The sequence below is a fragment of the Schistocerca cancellata genome, chromosome 8 (assembly GCF_023864275.1).
Source record: "Schistocerca cancellata isolate TAMUIC-IGC-003103 chromosome 8, iqSchCanc2.1, whole genome shotgun sequence".
NCBI classification, from domain to species: Eukaryota; Metazoa; Arthropoda; class Insecta; order Orthoptera; family Acrididae; genus Schistocerca; species Schistocerca cancellata.
In genome coordinates, this window is record NC_064633.1 from 327,040,184 (window position 1) to 327,057,864 (window position 17,681).

General features: G+C 42.8%; 1 protein-coding gene across 1 annotated transcript in view; it reads left to right on the forward strand.

The window, feature by feature from the left end:
• The window catches only part of LOC126095739 (S-phase kinase-associated protein 2-like), a 188,316-nt gene that overhangs the window by 19,815 nt on the left and 150,820 nt on the right, over positions 1-17,681 (forward strand). The window contains exon 2 of the mRNA XM_049910508.1: positions 8,066-8,200. Within this exon, the coding sequence (XP_049766465.1) occupies positions 8,180-8,200 (21 nt within the window). The 5' untranslated portion in view covers positions 8,066-8,179. The remainder of the gene's footprint in view (positions 1-8,065; positions 8,201-17,681) is intronic.

The following is a 17,681-nucleotide window of genomic DNA, read 5'->3' on the forward strand; positions in this document are numbered from 1 at the left end:
TGCTTTTCCCATATTAATTTTGTGTTAGTAAGTTGCTAAAGTGTATTTTTTCATAAGTAACTTATTTAATCCTGTGGTTATGTGGTGCTCAAATAGTCACAGGATGTTTATCTTTTCAGATCTCTTTAAATTTGCTGTGCAGGGAAGAAGTTCTTCTCCCTTATTACTCAGTCCTCTAATATTTTGATGGGATAAGCTAACCTTACTTTTCTGTACATTCTAAAGCATTTTGTGGGGCTCTTCTGTTATTTTGACTTTTTTCAAAGCAGGGTGCCTGAATTGTGATTCTAACTGAATAAAGGCACCTCTCTGACACCAGTAACCATAGTGATCTTGCTTTGTATGGTGACACCCTCCATATATTTTCTCCAAGAAACTCAGTGAACCTATTCTTCCATCTCCTATTTGGTTGTAGGCTATGTCTTGTATATCCCCACATCCCAATTGCAGCAACAGGCACTGCACTCATATGAGATTTCATTTCTGTTAGCAGTAGCCTGCTCAACTCAATGTTTACACGACCCTCAACAGTATTAACCCAGGGCATAGCACTGCAGGACATCCACCAAACTCACATTTTTGTTTGTAGCTGCTGCTCCTATTTCATCCAGCTTCCCCCTAATGCTCCACTACAATAACCTGATCCTCTCTGCTGAAATCTTTGTCCCTCCAGGGGGCTCACCTCTCTTTGGCGGGTTCATGCTTGGCTACAATGGGGGCCCAGCCTTTGCAGCATCTGTATCCTTCTGTGTTGCATGTCTATCCTCTTGCTGTTCTTGTTCCCCTCACTTGGGGAGCATGTCTGGGGTGTTATTGGGAATGTTCTGCATTGTCTGTCGCCGATGTAAGAACAGTCTTACCACTGTTTTTTTGCTCCCTTTTCCCATCTTTGAATCCCTTCTCTTCTCGTTCCTCTGCTTCAGCATTTGAGATTCTTCTTTTTCTTCTTCCTCCCTGTGCACTCCTGAAGACCAGCCCATGTATCTGACGCATAAAAGGGACTGGGTAATGCACGATTCCAAGCCCTGGATCGACAGGTAGATTTCGCACGTACACCTGGTACACAGGCCAGGCCCAGGGAGGGTTGATTGCCCGAGCTGCAACCTTCCCAAATTGCTGATTGGTCCCTCTGTCAGGTGTTCAGGAGGTGTGACCTAAGGTGTGAACAATTACCTAAGGCGACTGCGCCCCCTTGTAAAGGGGGTCCCCAGTTGGAAGGAGCACGCCATCAGAGACGCTGGCAATCATGGAGTATTTGGAGTATTTTCTCCCAACGAGCCACTCATCTTCACAGTCAGTGTCTACGAAACGTAAACATGATGAGGATAACGATTCAAAGACCCTTGCCGCTGCACGATGGTTCCTCGTGGTCTCACGTACTGAAGACAGTCAGTCCTTCGCCGTGGTAAATCCGTTTATTATTTAGAAAGGTATTAATGCAATTGACGGCCCTGTGAAATCCTGCTCTCATTTGCGGAATGGCACTTTGCTTTTTGAGACTACTTCTGATTCTCAAGCACAACAACTGCTTGCCGTCTCTTTTCTCCATGGCTACCCTGTTCGTGTCAAGGCCCATAGAATTCTGAATTCTTCTCATGGTGTTATTTGCACTAGGCTGCTTGACGGTCTAACCGATGCCGAAATCCAATGTTACCACTCTGATCAGGGTGTCATTGCTGTCCTTCGGGTGATGAAAAAGGTAGATTCCTCCTTAGTGCCCACCTGCACTCTTTTTCTCACCTTTGATAGAGTGGTGCTTCCATCCAAGATCAAAGCAGGCTATGAAATTATCACAGTCTGGCTGTACAATCGGAACGTGATGCTCTGCCACCAGTGTCATCATTTCAACCACACTAGAACATCTTGTCGACACCCAGCCAAATGTGTAACTTGTGGTAGGGTTGTGCGTGAGGGCGATTGTCTGTCTCCTTCTCCTCACTGTATCAACTGCAATGGCAGCCATGCTGTGTCCTCTCGGGATTCTACTGTGTACCTTCATGAGCGGGCTTCCCAAGAGATCTGGGTAAAGGAGAAAGTGCCTTACCCAGTCGCATGCAAGTAATTGGCTAGTCGCTTACACTGTGTTCTCCCGTTTGGAACTTACAGTTCTGTTCTTGCTACCTCTCGCTCCATGGAGGACATGGCCACGTAGACATGTGACCTCAGATTCAGCTCTGAGGTTGTGAAATCGCCCAGTGTCAAGGTAGCATTGTCATCCCCCCTTGCAGCTGTGCAACAAGCCATCAGACTCTCACCTCAAGGGGCGAAGCCACCAGCTACACAACTGGTAGGCCGGAAAGGACAGAAGGAGTACTCCTGTGAAGACTTCATATGTCCCTCCAGCCAAACAACACCAGAGTCTTCTTCTAACCAGAAAGGCCCAAAGAAGTCCACTAAAGGCAAACAGTCTTTTCCTTCACCATCTTGAGATCTTCTTCGATGATATTGCCATATGATACGTTAGCCCGGCCGGTCTCTCTGTCGCCAGTGTGCACCACCAAGCGTTTTTTAGCGTTGGACTCCACAGACTGACAGCACAAGCAAGCTGATGCTTCGGTTGACCCCATGGAGCAGGATCATCCTGCTTCTGTGCCCTGTAGCAGCGACTCTTTACAGGCTGTCACTCGGCAGCTACCGATGTGACATCCCTACAGCTTTTCCTCATCGTTACTCTCCTCCAATGGAACGTTCTCGGCCTTTGGTCCCACAAAGAGGATTTGTGGCTGCTTTTAGCATCACAGCATCCCCTTGTACTCTGCCTTCAGGAAATGAAATTGTGCCCTCACGACTGCTTTGAGCTTTCACATTTCTTCCAGTTCATTTTGACCTTCTCCCTGAGGTTGGCAATCCATCTCATGGGGATATCATCCTGCTGATATGGGATGACATTCATAGTCAACCCATCTCCCTGGCTACCCATCTTCAAGCTTTTGCTGTTCGCATTTTTATTCCCCACCTGACTTTTTTCCTCTGTACCATTTATATCCCTCTGTCATTCATTGTCACCAGGGCAGACTTCCTTCAGCTTATTGGGCAGCTACCTCCCCCTTTTCCGCTACTCAGTCACTTTAATGTATATCATCCCATCCCCTTTGGGGTTTTCCCAGAACCTGTCAGAGAGCTGCCCTCTTGGCTGACCTTCTTAATCAACTCAATCTCTTCTACCTTAACCCTGGAGCACCCACTTTCCTTTCTGACTCCTTGCACACCTTTTCCCATTTGGACCTATCCTTCTGCACTGTCCAGCTTGCCCATCATCTTGAGTGGTCCGTTCTTTCTAACACCTACTCAAGCAACCATCTCCCATGTACTCTCCGTTTGCTGACTCCTACCCCACCTGCGTGCACAACCATATGGCAGCTTACTAAGGCTGACTGGTGGCTTTACTCCTCCCTGGCGACCTTCGAAGAACAAGATTTCCCCATTTGTGATGACCAGGTGGAATATCTCACAAACGTTATCCTTACTGGTGCAGAACGCTCCATTCCTCGCACTTCTTCTTTACCACACCTTGTGCCAGTCCCTTAGTGCCCTGAGGCATGCCGCGAAACAATTCATGCACAGAGATGTGTTCTCTGCGATTTTAACCATCATCCTACAATGGCAAACTGCATTCATTGTAAACAGATATGTAAAAAGTGTCATCGCATGCTTTGGGATAGCAAAGAAGCTAGCTGGATTTTATTCACTAGTTCTTTTAACAGTTCCAACCTTTCCTCTGTCATGTGGGCCAACCTCCAGTGGCTTCCTGCGCCCAAGATCCATTCGCTAATTTCTGGCCTTACAATAGCAGACGATGTTATTGTGGATCCTATTGTTATCTCCAACACCTTGGGCTGCCATTTTGCAGAAGTTTCGAGCTCTTTCCACTATCATCCTGCCTCCCTTCTTTGGAAATGAGCAGGGGAGTTCTTGGGCGATACCCTTCTCTTCTCAGAATTGGGAGTGCCACAATGCCGCCTTTACTATGAGGGAGCTAGATCATGCTCTCAGTTCATCCCAACCCTCCGCCCCACTGCCAGACGCTGTCCACATTCAGATGTTTCAGCACCTTTCTCTTGCAGGCAAGCACTTTCTGCTTAACACATACAACCGCATCTGTGCAGAGAGCACATTTCCCAGACTTTGGTGTGAAGCCTCCATCATACCCATACCAAAGCCCAGTAAGCAAAAAAACCTTCCTTCTAGCTACCGCCCCTTCTCTCTCACCAGCTGCATTTTCAAGGTGATGGAATGTATGATTCATGCCAAGCTGGTATTGTGGCTCGAGTCTCGTAATTTACTAACAAATGCACAGTGTGGATTTTGAGCATGGTGTTCTGCAGTTGACCATCTCATTTCTTTGTCCACCCATGTCATGAATGGTTTTGTGCGGAAATCCCAGACTGTGGCTGTGTTTTTCAATTTGGAGAAGGCCTACGACACGTACTGGAGAACTGGTATCCACTGTACTCTTTACATATGGGGCTTCTGTGGCTGTCTGCCCTGTTTCCTTCAAGAATTTTAAAAGACCGAGTTTTCAAGGCGTGTGTGGATTCTGCCTTGCCAGACAACTTTATCCAGGAAAATGGTGTGCCTCAGGGTTCTGTCCTGAGTGTTGTCCTCTTTGCTATCGCCATTAACCCTATAATGGCCTGTCTCCCACCGGGCATTTCTAGCTGCCTTTTTGTTGACTATTTTGCCGTCTATTGCAGTTCTCCACGGACCTGTCTCACTGAGCGGCATCTTCAGCAATGTCTTGATCATCTTTACTCCTGGAGCATTGACAATGGCTTTCATTTTTCCACTGACAAAACTATCTCTATGAATTTCTGGTGGCGCAAATGGTTTCTCCCACCATCTTTACATCTTGGTCCTGTTGCCCATCTGTTCATTGAAACTATGAAATTCCTGGGGCTCTTGGTCCTCCCTGCACACGGTTCCTCAATGTCCTACATGTCCTCAATGGTACTTCCTGGTGTGCCAATTGAACCACCCTCCTCTGTTTGTATTGGTCCGTTTCCCATTTGAAACTCGACTATGGGTGCTATGCTTATGTGTCTGCACATCCACTGCTCATACATCATCTCAACACTATCCACCATTGTGGCATCCGTTTGGTAACTGGCACTTTTTACACTAGCCCAGTTGAGAGTCTGTATGCTGATGCTGCTGAATGACCACTTTCTTACCTCCGTGACTTTCTCCTCAGCAGCTATGCATGCCGTTTGTCTGCTGTCTGTGGCCACCCGTCCTATGCCTCCTTCTTTGAGGACACCTTTGATCATCAGTATGGGGCACATCCCTCTTCTCTGTTACCCCCTGGAGTCCTCTTTTGGCACTTGCTGCAGTGGCTTAACTTCACACTACCTGCAACTTTCCCAGTGGGTGTGAACCCTTCACAACCTTGGCTTTGTGAAGTGGCCCATGTTAACCTCGGCCTTCATTCCCTTCCTAAGGACACTACTACTGCTTTGCTCTATTGCCTTCTGTTTCACGACCTTTGCATGGAACTTCGCAATAGTACCTTCATATACTCTGATGTCTCTCGGAATAACCATGGGGTCAGGTGTGCCGTCATCATTGGCACCCGTGTCTTTCGATTTCTGCTTCTAGCACACTGCTCAGTATTTACAGCTGAGCTCTTCACCCTGGATCTGGCCACGGAGTACATCCGGCAACACAGACTTTTCAATTGTGTCCTCTTCTCAGACTCACTCAGCGCCCTTCAAAGTCTATGTGCGCTGTACACCACCCATCTCTTAGTGCAACGGGTCCAGGAAAATTGTTACTTGCTCACTCTTGGTGGAGCCACTGTGATGTTTATGTGGGTTCCTGGTCATGTCGGTCTGCCAGGAAATGAGGCTGCTGACACAGCTGCTAAGGCTGCAGTCCTCATACCTCAGCCCGCTAGTTCCTAGATTCCCTTCGATGCTCTCTGTGTTGCCATCTGTCAGGAGATGGCATCCCTTTGGCATCGCCAATGGTCCTCCCTTTATGGAATAAGCTCTGGCTTATTAAGCCTACCCCAGTGACTTGGACAACCGCCTCTCGGCTCTCCCACTGAGAGGAGGTCATTTTAATTAGGCTGCATATTGGGCACTTCCTTTTTAGACATCATCATTTGATAAGTGGCACTACCCAACCACTTTGGAAACATTGTGCACAAGTTTTAACTGTGCTACTCCCTGACGGAATGCCCATTTTTTAACCGTTTACATTCCCACTTGGGTTTGCCATCTGAATTATCAGCCGTTTTAGCAAATGACGCATGGGCTGTCGACCGTGTTTTAGTTTTTATCCACCAAAGCAATATGGTGAAGGCCATGTAATTCTTAGTTTCTGCATGGTGTCTTTTTTAGCTCTTTCCCCATGTCCCTATTTTTAGCTGTTTTCTCTTATGTCAATTGGGACTGACGTGTAGTCATTTTTTAACTCCTCTCTGTCTTCATGTTCTATAGTTTTGACTTGGGTGAGTTTCTTTTTTGCACCCTAAAGCAGAACACAACCAACCAACCAAAATATTTGCACAAATTCACTATGTCTTCTGTCACCTGGTTAAGGCTAGCATGTGGCCTCATTCCTAATTTGTTCTGTACCATTTGGCCTACACCCCTCCCTTGCTACTGCCTAACAGCAAGAGTCTTTTTTTACTGCTCATTTTGAACTGACCTACACTGAAATTCTTTGCTAGAAGCCTGCTGCAACCTACTGTAATGTACAACTTGATTACACCCTTCCCTTATCGTAGTTATCTACATTGTACTGTTCATAAGTAGGCAGTGGCAGACCACTCTGTTATGATCTTGCCCAGTATAGCAACATGGGATTACTCTCAGTTCTTTAATCCTGTCAAATCTTTACTATCGTGATATAGTTCAACATGACATGCATACTGGAAATGGCAGACTATTTGAGTTTACTTTGAATGTTTGTATACACTATGTGTGTAACATTCGAGTAGATGACGAAGTCAATCTTTCCTATGCAGAGTCAGTGTGGATGTGTATGGATGGACGAGATGATTTCCCTGTGGTCTGTTTCCTTCATTGGTTTCATAGCCACTGGAGTTCTCATACCTCTCCTTACATATCAGGTACCTTTCATCATTCCAGAACTCCAGACCAGATTGGATATGTTCAGCATCTTGGCTGTATCTTTGAATAACAGAATATCTTTCTCGATCTTCTCTGTTTCAGTGATATGACTGTGGAATAAAGCATCCTGTAACCTGTAGCTTATCAAAAACTACTCTTTATTCGAGAGGAGATTAAAACTTTATCTGTTTATCATTGGCGCAACTTCTCTTTTGTAATATCACCTTCTGCTTGATAGAGAACCAGTATGTCTGTAACAATGTGAACAGTCTCTGCTTTTCTTGTCCCTATTTATTTCTGTTTTCTTCTTTCCTTCTCATATATTAATCTTACTGTATTATTTCTCACTCTTCCTCAGACCCATCAGCTTCTTCTCCACATCTGATTTATTCTGTACTGCTGCCATATATTTCTATTAAATAAATAGAAATATGGGCATGGCAAATGTTCGATCTCATTACTCACATTTGACAGAACTGTAATGAGGAAATCGGTTAGCACAGTGTTATAAGACTGACATTTCTTAAATTCTATATAGTCAGTACTATATCATTGTTATATTTTTTGTTTTATGCATGTTGTAATATTGACTCACTAAGGATGTCTGCTTAGATGTAAGAGAGAGTTTGAAGATGAAATAAATGCATAAATAAATAAAAATAAATGGTGTTTATCCTTGGAAAATTTATATTTAGAATACTTATTTATTGACATCCTTGTGGTAAGAAAATCATTTGATGGATCCTGTCATGGAGTTTTGTTCATATTTCGATGAAATATTTCAAATAATGCTCTCTGAGTCACAGAAAGAGACCTCCTATATATTCTATAAAATATAATTTATTTCGTTGTTTGCATTTTAAGAAGACATTCCTACAGTTCTGTTGTGAGTGAATCATATAGAAACTGGAAATGACAAAGTTTAATTTTGAAGAGAGATTTTTCATTACAAATATACTAAGAATACATTCTATGTTTACATTCTACAGCATCTACAGAAAACTTACGTGTGAGGGGTGCAGCTTATCAGCGAACTTGTGCTGATATTTCTATGCATATACTATTTCAATATTTTATGAAGAGAGAAAACCACTTCCAACAAAATGAAGACTGCAAAAAGAATGGTGAGTAGGCTCACTAGCTTTTCTGAGACTACTTAAGTGACAGAACTGTACTTAGGATTTTTGAGTAGTTTACTGACAGATCTGTACTTACGATTTTTGAGTAGTTTATTTCTACTTCTGTACTGCACAAGTCAGTGTGTGGCAGAGGGTTTATCAAAATCATTTTCCCATCCATGTTTCATTTGTGAATGGCACACAGAAAGAAAGTAAACCTCTGTGGGTACAAGGAATTCTCTAATTTTTCTTGTGATCATTGCACATATAAGTTGCAGGAAGTAATTTGTTTATTGACTCATTTTGGAATATAAAATATGATTTATTTTTCTGTTATGAGTTATATAAGTTTAAGAAAAAAAATTACAAATGGAACCTGACTGCTCCATATCAAAGTACTTTAAAAATGGATTATCCTCAGTCTTGATTGCAAAAACATTTATTTCGATGGTAACCAGTTTCAGTCTGTATTTTATCAACCTGAGACCCTCATACCATGATGGTAGGTGGTATGAAGGTGGTATGAAGTTCTGAGGATGGTCAAATACTGACTAAAACTGATTACCATCGAAATAAATGTTTTTGTGGTCAAGACTGTTTGTAATCCATTTGGAAAGTACTTTTAGCCAGACTGTTGTTTCTTCACAAGAACTGTTCTCAAACATTACTCACACTGCAATGACTGAAGCTGTTGTTCATGTGGACCCAGTATTTTTTTCATTTGATAATTATACCAGTGACTGTATTTAAGTTATTTTAGAGTGAAATATGCAAAAATATAGGGAACATGTTGGTTGTTAGTAAAACGGTGATCATAACATTTTGCGCATTCCCTTGTTTACAAAACTGATGAGAGACATTGCGAACACAGGATAACTTAACAAAGAGTTACACTGTTTGTGCATCTAGTCATTAAATTAGCAAACAGTGTTTTACATTTGAGGCTTTCATTTTCAGAACTTAGAGGAAAATGTGTTTGTCAGATGAGTGAACCGGACATTTGGATATTGTGAAGATGTGAATACAGCAAGTTAAAAGGAGGTGTACAAGGAGTGATAAAAAAATATGGAGAATGAATTTTTTTTAGCAGCAACTGCTGATGTTACAACCATTTGATGTAATTTGTCCAATAGCCTGTTCCGTTGAGACAGGCAGCATCAAGTTGAAGCACATTCAGGCAGTCAGCATCCAGAGACAGTAGAGTGAGGTTATGTTTATTACGTCTGTTGCACAGTGTGGATTTTGAACAATGCAATTTGCAAAAAGTACCAAAGAAATTCAAGAAATGTTGAAATTGGTGTACGGCAATAATGTTGTAACTCTTAATGCTGCTTACAAATGGTATGAGTGATTTACAAAATGAAAATATTTGGTTGAAGATGAGCTATGTTCAGGGCATCCATTAACCTAAAAAACAGAAGACAACATGCAAAAAGTGGCAAAAATTGTTTGTTCAAACAGGCAAATAACTATTTGAGAGCTTAGCAAAGAACTTACAAGGGAACCTCCCCATTGCACCCCCCTCAGATTTAGTTATAAGTTGGCGCAGTGGATAGGTCTTGAAAAACTGAACACAGATCAATCAAGAAAACAGGAAGAAGTTGTGTGGAACTATGAAAAAAATAAGCAAAATATACAAACTGAGTAGTCCATGTGCAAGATAGGCAACATCAAGGACGTTCTGAGCTCAGGAGTGCTGTGGTCCCGTGATCAGCTGCGGAGCAAGAGGTCCATGGTTCAAGTCTTCCCTTGAGTGAAAAGTTTACTTTCTTTATTTTTGCGAAGTTATGATCTGTCCATTCGTTCATTGATGTCTCTGTTCATTGTAATAAGTTTAGTGTCTGTGTTTTGTGACCGCACCGCAAAACCATGCGATTAGTAGACGAAAGGACGTGCCTCTCCAATGGGAACCGAAAACATTTGATTGCAAGGTCATAGGTCAACCGATTCCTCCACAGGAAAACATGTCTGATATATTCTATACGACACTGGTGATGGCATGTGCATCACATGACAGGAATATGTTGTCGACCCACCTAACTTGTACACTTGGCGAATGGGTAAAAAGATTCTTCTACCTTGCCCGATTTAGGTTTTCTTGTGGATTTGATAATCACTCCCAAAAAAGTGATTAAAACATAAGAGTTTGTCACATTAACTGCAACAAATGAATGCAACAGTTTCACAGTCGCACAGTTTTCCCTGTGCTCTGTCAAAACATATTTTTTAAAGTTTTAAAATTTTTCAGTGTGTAGACCGTCAAATCTTGCATATGTCCAAGCAAATCTGAACATGTCCTGGAATTTTGGAGAGCGAAGTTGATTATGTGTGAGTGCCTGAACTTTGATAATTGTGTGAAAATAAACATTTTTTCACTCGAGGGATGACTTGAACCATGGACCTCTCGTTCCGCAGCTGCTCATGCTAACCACGGGACCACGGAGCTCCTCAGTTCATATTGTCCTTGATGTTGCCTATCTTGCACATGAACTACTCAGTTTGTATATTTTGCTTTTTTTTCATAGTTCCATACAACTTCTTCCTATTTTCTCGATTGATCTGTGTTCAGTTTTTCAAGGCCTATCCTCTGTGCCAACTTATAACTAAATCTGAGGGGGGTGCGATGGGGAGGTTCCCTTGTTAGCATCTCATATGGGTCTTTACAATACATTTTAGCTGATAATTTGCAAATTAGATGAGTGTGTGAAAAATTTGTTTCCAGGCTCCTGAGTGATGAATAGAAAGAAAATTGTGTTTTCGTTTGAATGGTGTTGAATGATCGTCTTCATTCAGATATAGACTTCATGTCCAAAATTGTAACTGGAGACGAAACTCTGGTCTGTGGGTATGAACCTGAAATGAAAATTCTGAGGTCTCAATAGAAAACCATTGAATCTCCTTGCCCTAAAAGGCACAACAGTCAAAACTGAATATCAATCTCACATTCATTCCTTTTTTTTTCTTTCTTTCTTTAGTGATGGCGTAATGCAATCAGAGTGCATTCCAAGGGGAACAACAGTAAATACTGAATTTTACAGTGGTGTACTGCAAAGGTTGCAAAACAATATAAAAATAATGAGACCAGAAAAATGGGCTAATGGCTTTCTTCTTCATCATGGCAACATGCTGTGCTACACTCTGCTTCTGATTCATGAGCTTTTGGCCAGAAAAAGTGTTCCTGCCTGTCCACATCCACCTTACTCACCATGGCCTACTCTCTCAATGGTTATTGACATTAACCACCTATAAAATGATAGGTGTTATTGCAGTGATTAGTATTGCAAACTCCAATGATTTGATTTTGGAATAGTTTTTGGTGACCTTATCGTCTTTAATTACATAGATTGAATTAAAATGTAAGAAATATTTTAAAGTGTATTTTTGGACTGAGCCTGTATCATATGTTGTCAGCCCCCAATACACTCATTGTAAGAAACTGTTTAAAGAGTTGAGTGCAGCTATCAATCCATTTTGCACATAATGTTAAACAAGAGTAATTATTCCACAAAAAGCTGTGTTCATCATCATAGAACAAGATGCAGATTTAACTTATATGTACTTAGGAAAATTACACAAATAATTCAAAACCATATCTTTTACTAATGAATTAGATTGTTTGATAAATTTGACCAAGGCAAAGAACAAGATAACTAAGACTAACATTTTTAAAAAAGGCAGTTAAATAATACGTAGTATACAGCAAAGGATGATCTGTCCAAAATGTGTGTCAATATCAGTGTGATTTTACCAGCAGAGAGGTGACAATTATTTCATCAACTACTCTTTCAGGCAAATTTACAGTTCCAGAGCTAAATCAATGACCTTCAATAATCCCCTTCCTCAGAGCGCTCTCATCTATTTTCTGAGTATGTGCTTGGTCACCATGAGGCCGCAGCCCTTACAGTGCTTCTTCCCTTTCTATGCTACAAATTTAACTTTCTACTGTATCAACAAAAATAATCAGTTTTTGAAAATATAATGTAATCGGATAGATAAAACATATAATCAACAAGCAACGATTCGAGAACACACAAGTAAAAATTATTACAGTTTGCAAGGTTTTGAAGCCAGTGGCTCCCTCTTCCAAGCAATAGGTTGAAGGGGAAGGAAAAGGATTGGTGAGGTTTAAAGAAAGGGATGCATTTCGGAAAAGTCACCCAGAACACCAGGTCAGGGGAGACTGATCAGTCCTGTAAGTCTCCCATGACCCGGGGTTCTGGGTGACTTTTACGAACTCTACTCTTTTCCTAAAACACACCAGCCCTTCTCCTTCACCCTTCTTCTTTCCCCTTCAAATCTTCTGCTAGTAGAAGGAGCCAGTGGCTTCAGAAGGTTGCAAACTGTAATATCATATAAATGGGTATTCTCCTGCAGTAACTTGGTGAGTAGATTTTTTATCTGTCCAATTTCATTTACCAACCTTCTACTTTTCATTTTTCCTCTCCGTCTTTCCATTTTATTTTCTTCTTGGTGCCGATTGTGCTTGGATCTGGTTTGTGATTTTGGACACTTGTTTTCTTCCATTCCAGCACTACAACTTTTCATTCTTAACTGTAATGTATCCTTGTTGGATTTGACTTGCTACTCCTTTCCTGAATTTCACAGGAGTGCAGATCTTGCAGGGAAGGTCGCTCAGTGGGCCTGTATTCTACCTTTTGTGCCTTTCTCCCTTTGCACCCTTCCTTTTTTGCAAAAGTACTGCATCCAAAACCCAGCACAGTAGCCATTACATTGAGGGAGGGAGGGAGGGGGGGGGGGTGGTGTTCACCAGGTACCTAAATGGTGGTAGCCCTCTGAGTCACCTAAGCTGGAAACTCCTTACTACACAAGCCAAGGAGTATGTACCCAATGTGAAACCAAATGCTCCACCACCTATGAGGTGCTTCAGATGTTTACACGGTGGGCATATGTCATCCTGCTGCAAGGCAGATCCAAAATGCAGCAACTGTGGACGATCACCCCATGAAGGTAGTCCTTGGGAACATCAAATTTTGTGCATCTACTGTGTGGAGCACCACCCTCCCTGTTCACCAGTTTGTCCAATTTTGAAGAAAGAACAGAAGACCCAGGCCCACAAATCTATTGATTGTCTGTCATATACTGAGGGACAGAAGAAATACAAACACCTACATACTGTGGGAATGGTGATCAGCTAGGCCAACACCATGACCATCAAACCCTTCTACCTCTACATTCTCCAAAACAGTTATGTCACCACTCTCCTCTTCTTTGGTTTCCGTGGTGCATCCAGGAACCACTTGCTGCTTCTTCAGCATCTCTCTCTCCCCAGCAACCACCAGACAGAAGCCCGATACCAAACAGTACCTGAAGTAGCCGCAGTCTGTGGGTTCCAGGGCTTTCCACTTTTCATCTGCCCCTGCACTCAGTGTGGGTAGCCCCTTGAATGAACCTTGCCCACCAGCAGTTACAAAGTAAATAAAAAAAAAAAAAAGAAGAAGAAGAAGAAGAAAACTGGAGGAGTTTGTACTTTGGTATGTAAAGATGTTGTCAGTGTATGGATTCCCCTTTGTACCTCAGTAGAGACAGTAACAAATGACCTATGCCATTGCCCTTGCCGCAATAGTAACACCAGTTCCTATCAGATCACTGAAATTAAATGCTGTCAGGCTGTGCTAGCACTTGGATGGGTGATCAACCTGTGTGCTGAGTGCTGTTGGCAAGTGGGGTGCATTCAGCCCTTGTGTGGCAAGCCCGTCCATATCTGCATCCAGTGACACTTATGGCCTGACGATGACACGGCAGCTGGTTGGCTTGTTATCTAATCAAATGCAGTAAGAAGGAATGCTGGGAGCCCTATGTCTGCTCATGGGGGATGTATGACTTCTTCTCAGGTGCGGGCCAAGCTCCATTTTCTTAAGGGCTGCCAAAGATCAGCAGCTATTCTGGGTCTTATCCTACTGGGTGGTGTTTGTACCGATTCGTTGGTTCTTGCAGAACACCTTGCGACAGCATCAGCATCGTCTTCCTATACAGCTATCTTTCTACTGCAGAAGTGATGAGTTGAAGAGATCCCCTTATGTTTGACTCCCCACTGAGCTGAATCCTGTAATTAACCCTTCACTGACTGGGAACTACTTCAGACTCTTTCCTCATGCTACAACACAGCCCCAGGCCCTGATTCAGTTCACAATCAGATGATCTAACACCTGAATGTTCCCCAAAGGCAGCATCTCCTCAGAGTCTTCAACAGTATCTCACTTGAAAGTGTCTTTCCCTCACAGTGATGAAAGACTATAGTTGTCCTAATCCTTAAGCCAGGAAAGAACCCAACATCTCTCGACAGGTTTTGACTGATTAACATGGACAACATACTCTGTAAGCATCTTGAAAGGATGGTTGCCCACAGATTATACTGGGTTCTCAAGACTCTGGTCCTTTTGCCCAGCAGGGACAGTCCACAACCAACCACGTACTTAAGTTGGAAGCAGCAGTCTGACAGGATTTTTCTAACCACCAACTTCTTATTGGAATCTTTTCTATCTGCATAAGGTGTACAACACTGCTTGGTGTCATCACACTTTACTTACCCTCTGGGACTGGGGATTTTGAGGCTTCCTACCAATTTTTGTTCATCAAATTGCATCCCACTGATAGTTCCAGATTAGAGTTGGTACCTCAGTCAGCTCCCTGCGGGCCCAGGAGAATACCATCACACAGGGCTCTGTCTTAGAGTGCCACTCTCTTCCTCATCATGATCAATGGTATAGTGACCTCTGTGTTGGGCTGCTGGTCATCCCTGCATTGTACGTTGATGATTTTTGCATTTGGTACAGCTCCCACTCAGTTGCAACAACTGAATGCCATATAAAAGGTGCTGTCCGGTCTTCCTCTGAAAGGGCTATTTCCCATAGTTTCCAGTTCTCTTCTACAAAAATGCTTGTCATGTATTTCTGCTGTCAAAACACACCCCATCCTAACCTGGAACTCTACTTGGATAGCCAGTCCCTGGACATTGTAGCATACTCCAATTTCTTAGGCTCCCATTTCGATGAAAAACTCACTTGGCTGTGGTTTCCAGATTTATGGCTTGACAGCTCCATTAGCTTTGGAACTTTTAGGGTGCTGAAGCAGGGATCTTCCCTCATCAGATTTGATGGTACGAGCTTCTAGTCTCCTATGCAATTGCCATATGACAATTCCCTTATCATTTCATGTATCCCATTCTCTTTGCATACAAGGGCTGTCTTCCTCCTGATATTCACTCTGAGGTGGGATTCCCAGTTGGAATGTGTGTCATTTCCTTTTTCCAAGGTTTCCATCTCCTCTCCCTGGACTGTACTCCCTGTGTTTTCTTGTACACTCCACCTTAGATTGTGCTCAGGCCACAGATTAGGACCAGTCTCTTCACAAAGCCCTAATGTCTCGGCCACCTCCATATGCTTTCGGTGTCTGTTGTGTCCAGTCTTTCAAGAGTTTCGAGGTGCTACCATCTTTTACACCAATGGCTCCAAAACTGTGGGTCAGACAGAATATGGTTTTACATCTCCTACAAGTGTGGAACAACATTTGCTGCCAGGAACGCATAATATGTTTACAGCAGAGCTGACAGCTGCTAGCAGAGCCCTCCATTTTATTTAACAGTCTCTTGACCATGTTTTAAAATGTATTGATTCAGTATGCAATCTCGAGGCTTCTGACCAATGCTATTCTTGCCACCCTTTGGTATACAAGTCCCTCTAGATGATCTTCGTTGTGCTGCCTTCTCTGTTGCCTTTCTTTGGGTCCCAAGTCATGTGGGTATTCTGGGGAGTGAACTGGCCAACCGTTTGGCTGAAGGAGCACTTACTTGCTCTCTGTTTGCTTTTCTGATCCCGGATGCGCATTTGTGAATGCATGTGAGATCTCTGCTCACTCGGAAGGTAATGACATCTGGTGGGCTACTGCCACATCTAATAAACTCTGCACAATCAAGGGGAGTATTGCAGCGTGGTATTCTTCCTTCTGCTTCTCCCAGAAGGAATCCACAGTCCTTTGTCATCTCCACATCTGTCATACCAGGTTAACCCATAGTTTTATTTTGAGTAACGAGCTACACCCCACATTGTGATTGTAGAGCCTCACAGGAAGTAGCTCATATCTTGGTCGAATGCCCCGCCACCCTTTGTGGACCTCCATGGTACGTATGGACTACTAGATTCAGTGCCTCTAATATTGGTGGACTGTTCATGGATGCTTAACCTGATTCACAGCTTTCTCTGTGAAAGTAATTTTTATTCTCAGTAATAAGATTTTAATCTACCACCAGAGTAGGGCAGATCAGTTGGGAATGGTACGTCTCCCACTGTATGCTAGATCTAAAGGTTCCCAAACCCTACCACCTTGGCCAGGCTGTCCTTTAATCCCTCTTTTACTCTGATTTAATTGCTTTTAGAATTTGCTTCTTTTCTGCTTCACCCAGTTTTCTATTCTAGGTGTCGCACTCTGTTGAATAGTGGGCACTCTTGACTATGAAATATCAGGGGTGGGACTGCTGTGAGTGGGGTGGTTCCTGTCATCTGCAGGCCCCTGGAGGTACCCATTTGCTGTGTTTCCTGTTTCCTTAATTTGCTTTTATTATTGTTAGTACAAAAGATGTCAATTATGTTTTTAGGCTTCTCACTTTCACTGTTAGGAATCTCTTGACTAGATCAGAAAATGTTCTTGGTGGATGCACCACTCTTGGATCGAGGGCCTGATGACGCTGTTTAGTTCCTTACCCTTCCTCTCCTTGCCCCAAATTAACAAACCAACCAACCTACCCTCAGTAACATTCGGTTTTCAATTATCACTCTGTATTCATTGTATGTGATCATACTCAATCGCTGTGGTAATACTTGATGAATCGGGGTATACAGCATAAGCTTTCCCCATAGAAAATATGGAAAATCTACAGTTAAAACACTTGCCAGGTCCATTAGTGCTACTACATTGTGATGAGTGTATACGTGGAGTCTGTGTGTCCTTAGCCATATGGCTGGACCACTCAGTGAGTGCTCACCCTCAGTGGGTGTGCACCATGTGATATTGAATGCAGAAACTACCGGTCACGTACTTCCGCAATGTGTGCGATGTGAGTGATGGGCAGCATCAGAAAATGCTCATGTGGATGCAGTGCTCCACCATCTATGGGTGCTGGAACACTGTTGGCATATTCTTTAGTCCAAATGGCACTCTGTGGTAATGGTAATGATGCATTGGAATGGTAAACAAGGTTTTAGGTCAGTCCTCTGTTGCTACTTTCAAGTAATGGTACCTGCTTCACAAATCCATAGTTGTAAAATATTGACTGGTCCAAGCTGTCTAAAGTTTCTTGATATTCAGCATTAAGTATGCATTCATAACCATGGACTGATTTAAGTGCCAACAGTGACAATAAAACCAATATGCCTTACTCCCTTCCATGCTTTTCTTGGTTACAGTTACCACTGGTGCCATCAAAGAGCCAGTACTTTCTTCTATAATTCAGTCAAGTAGGATAAACAATCCT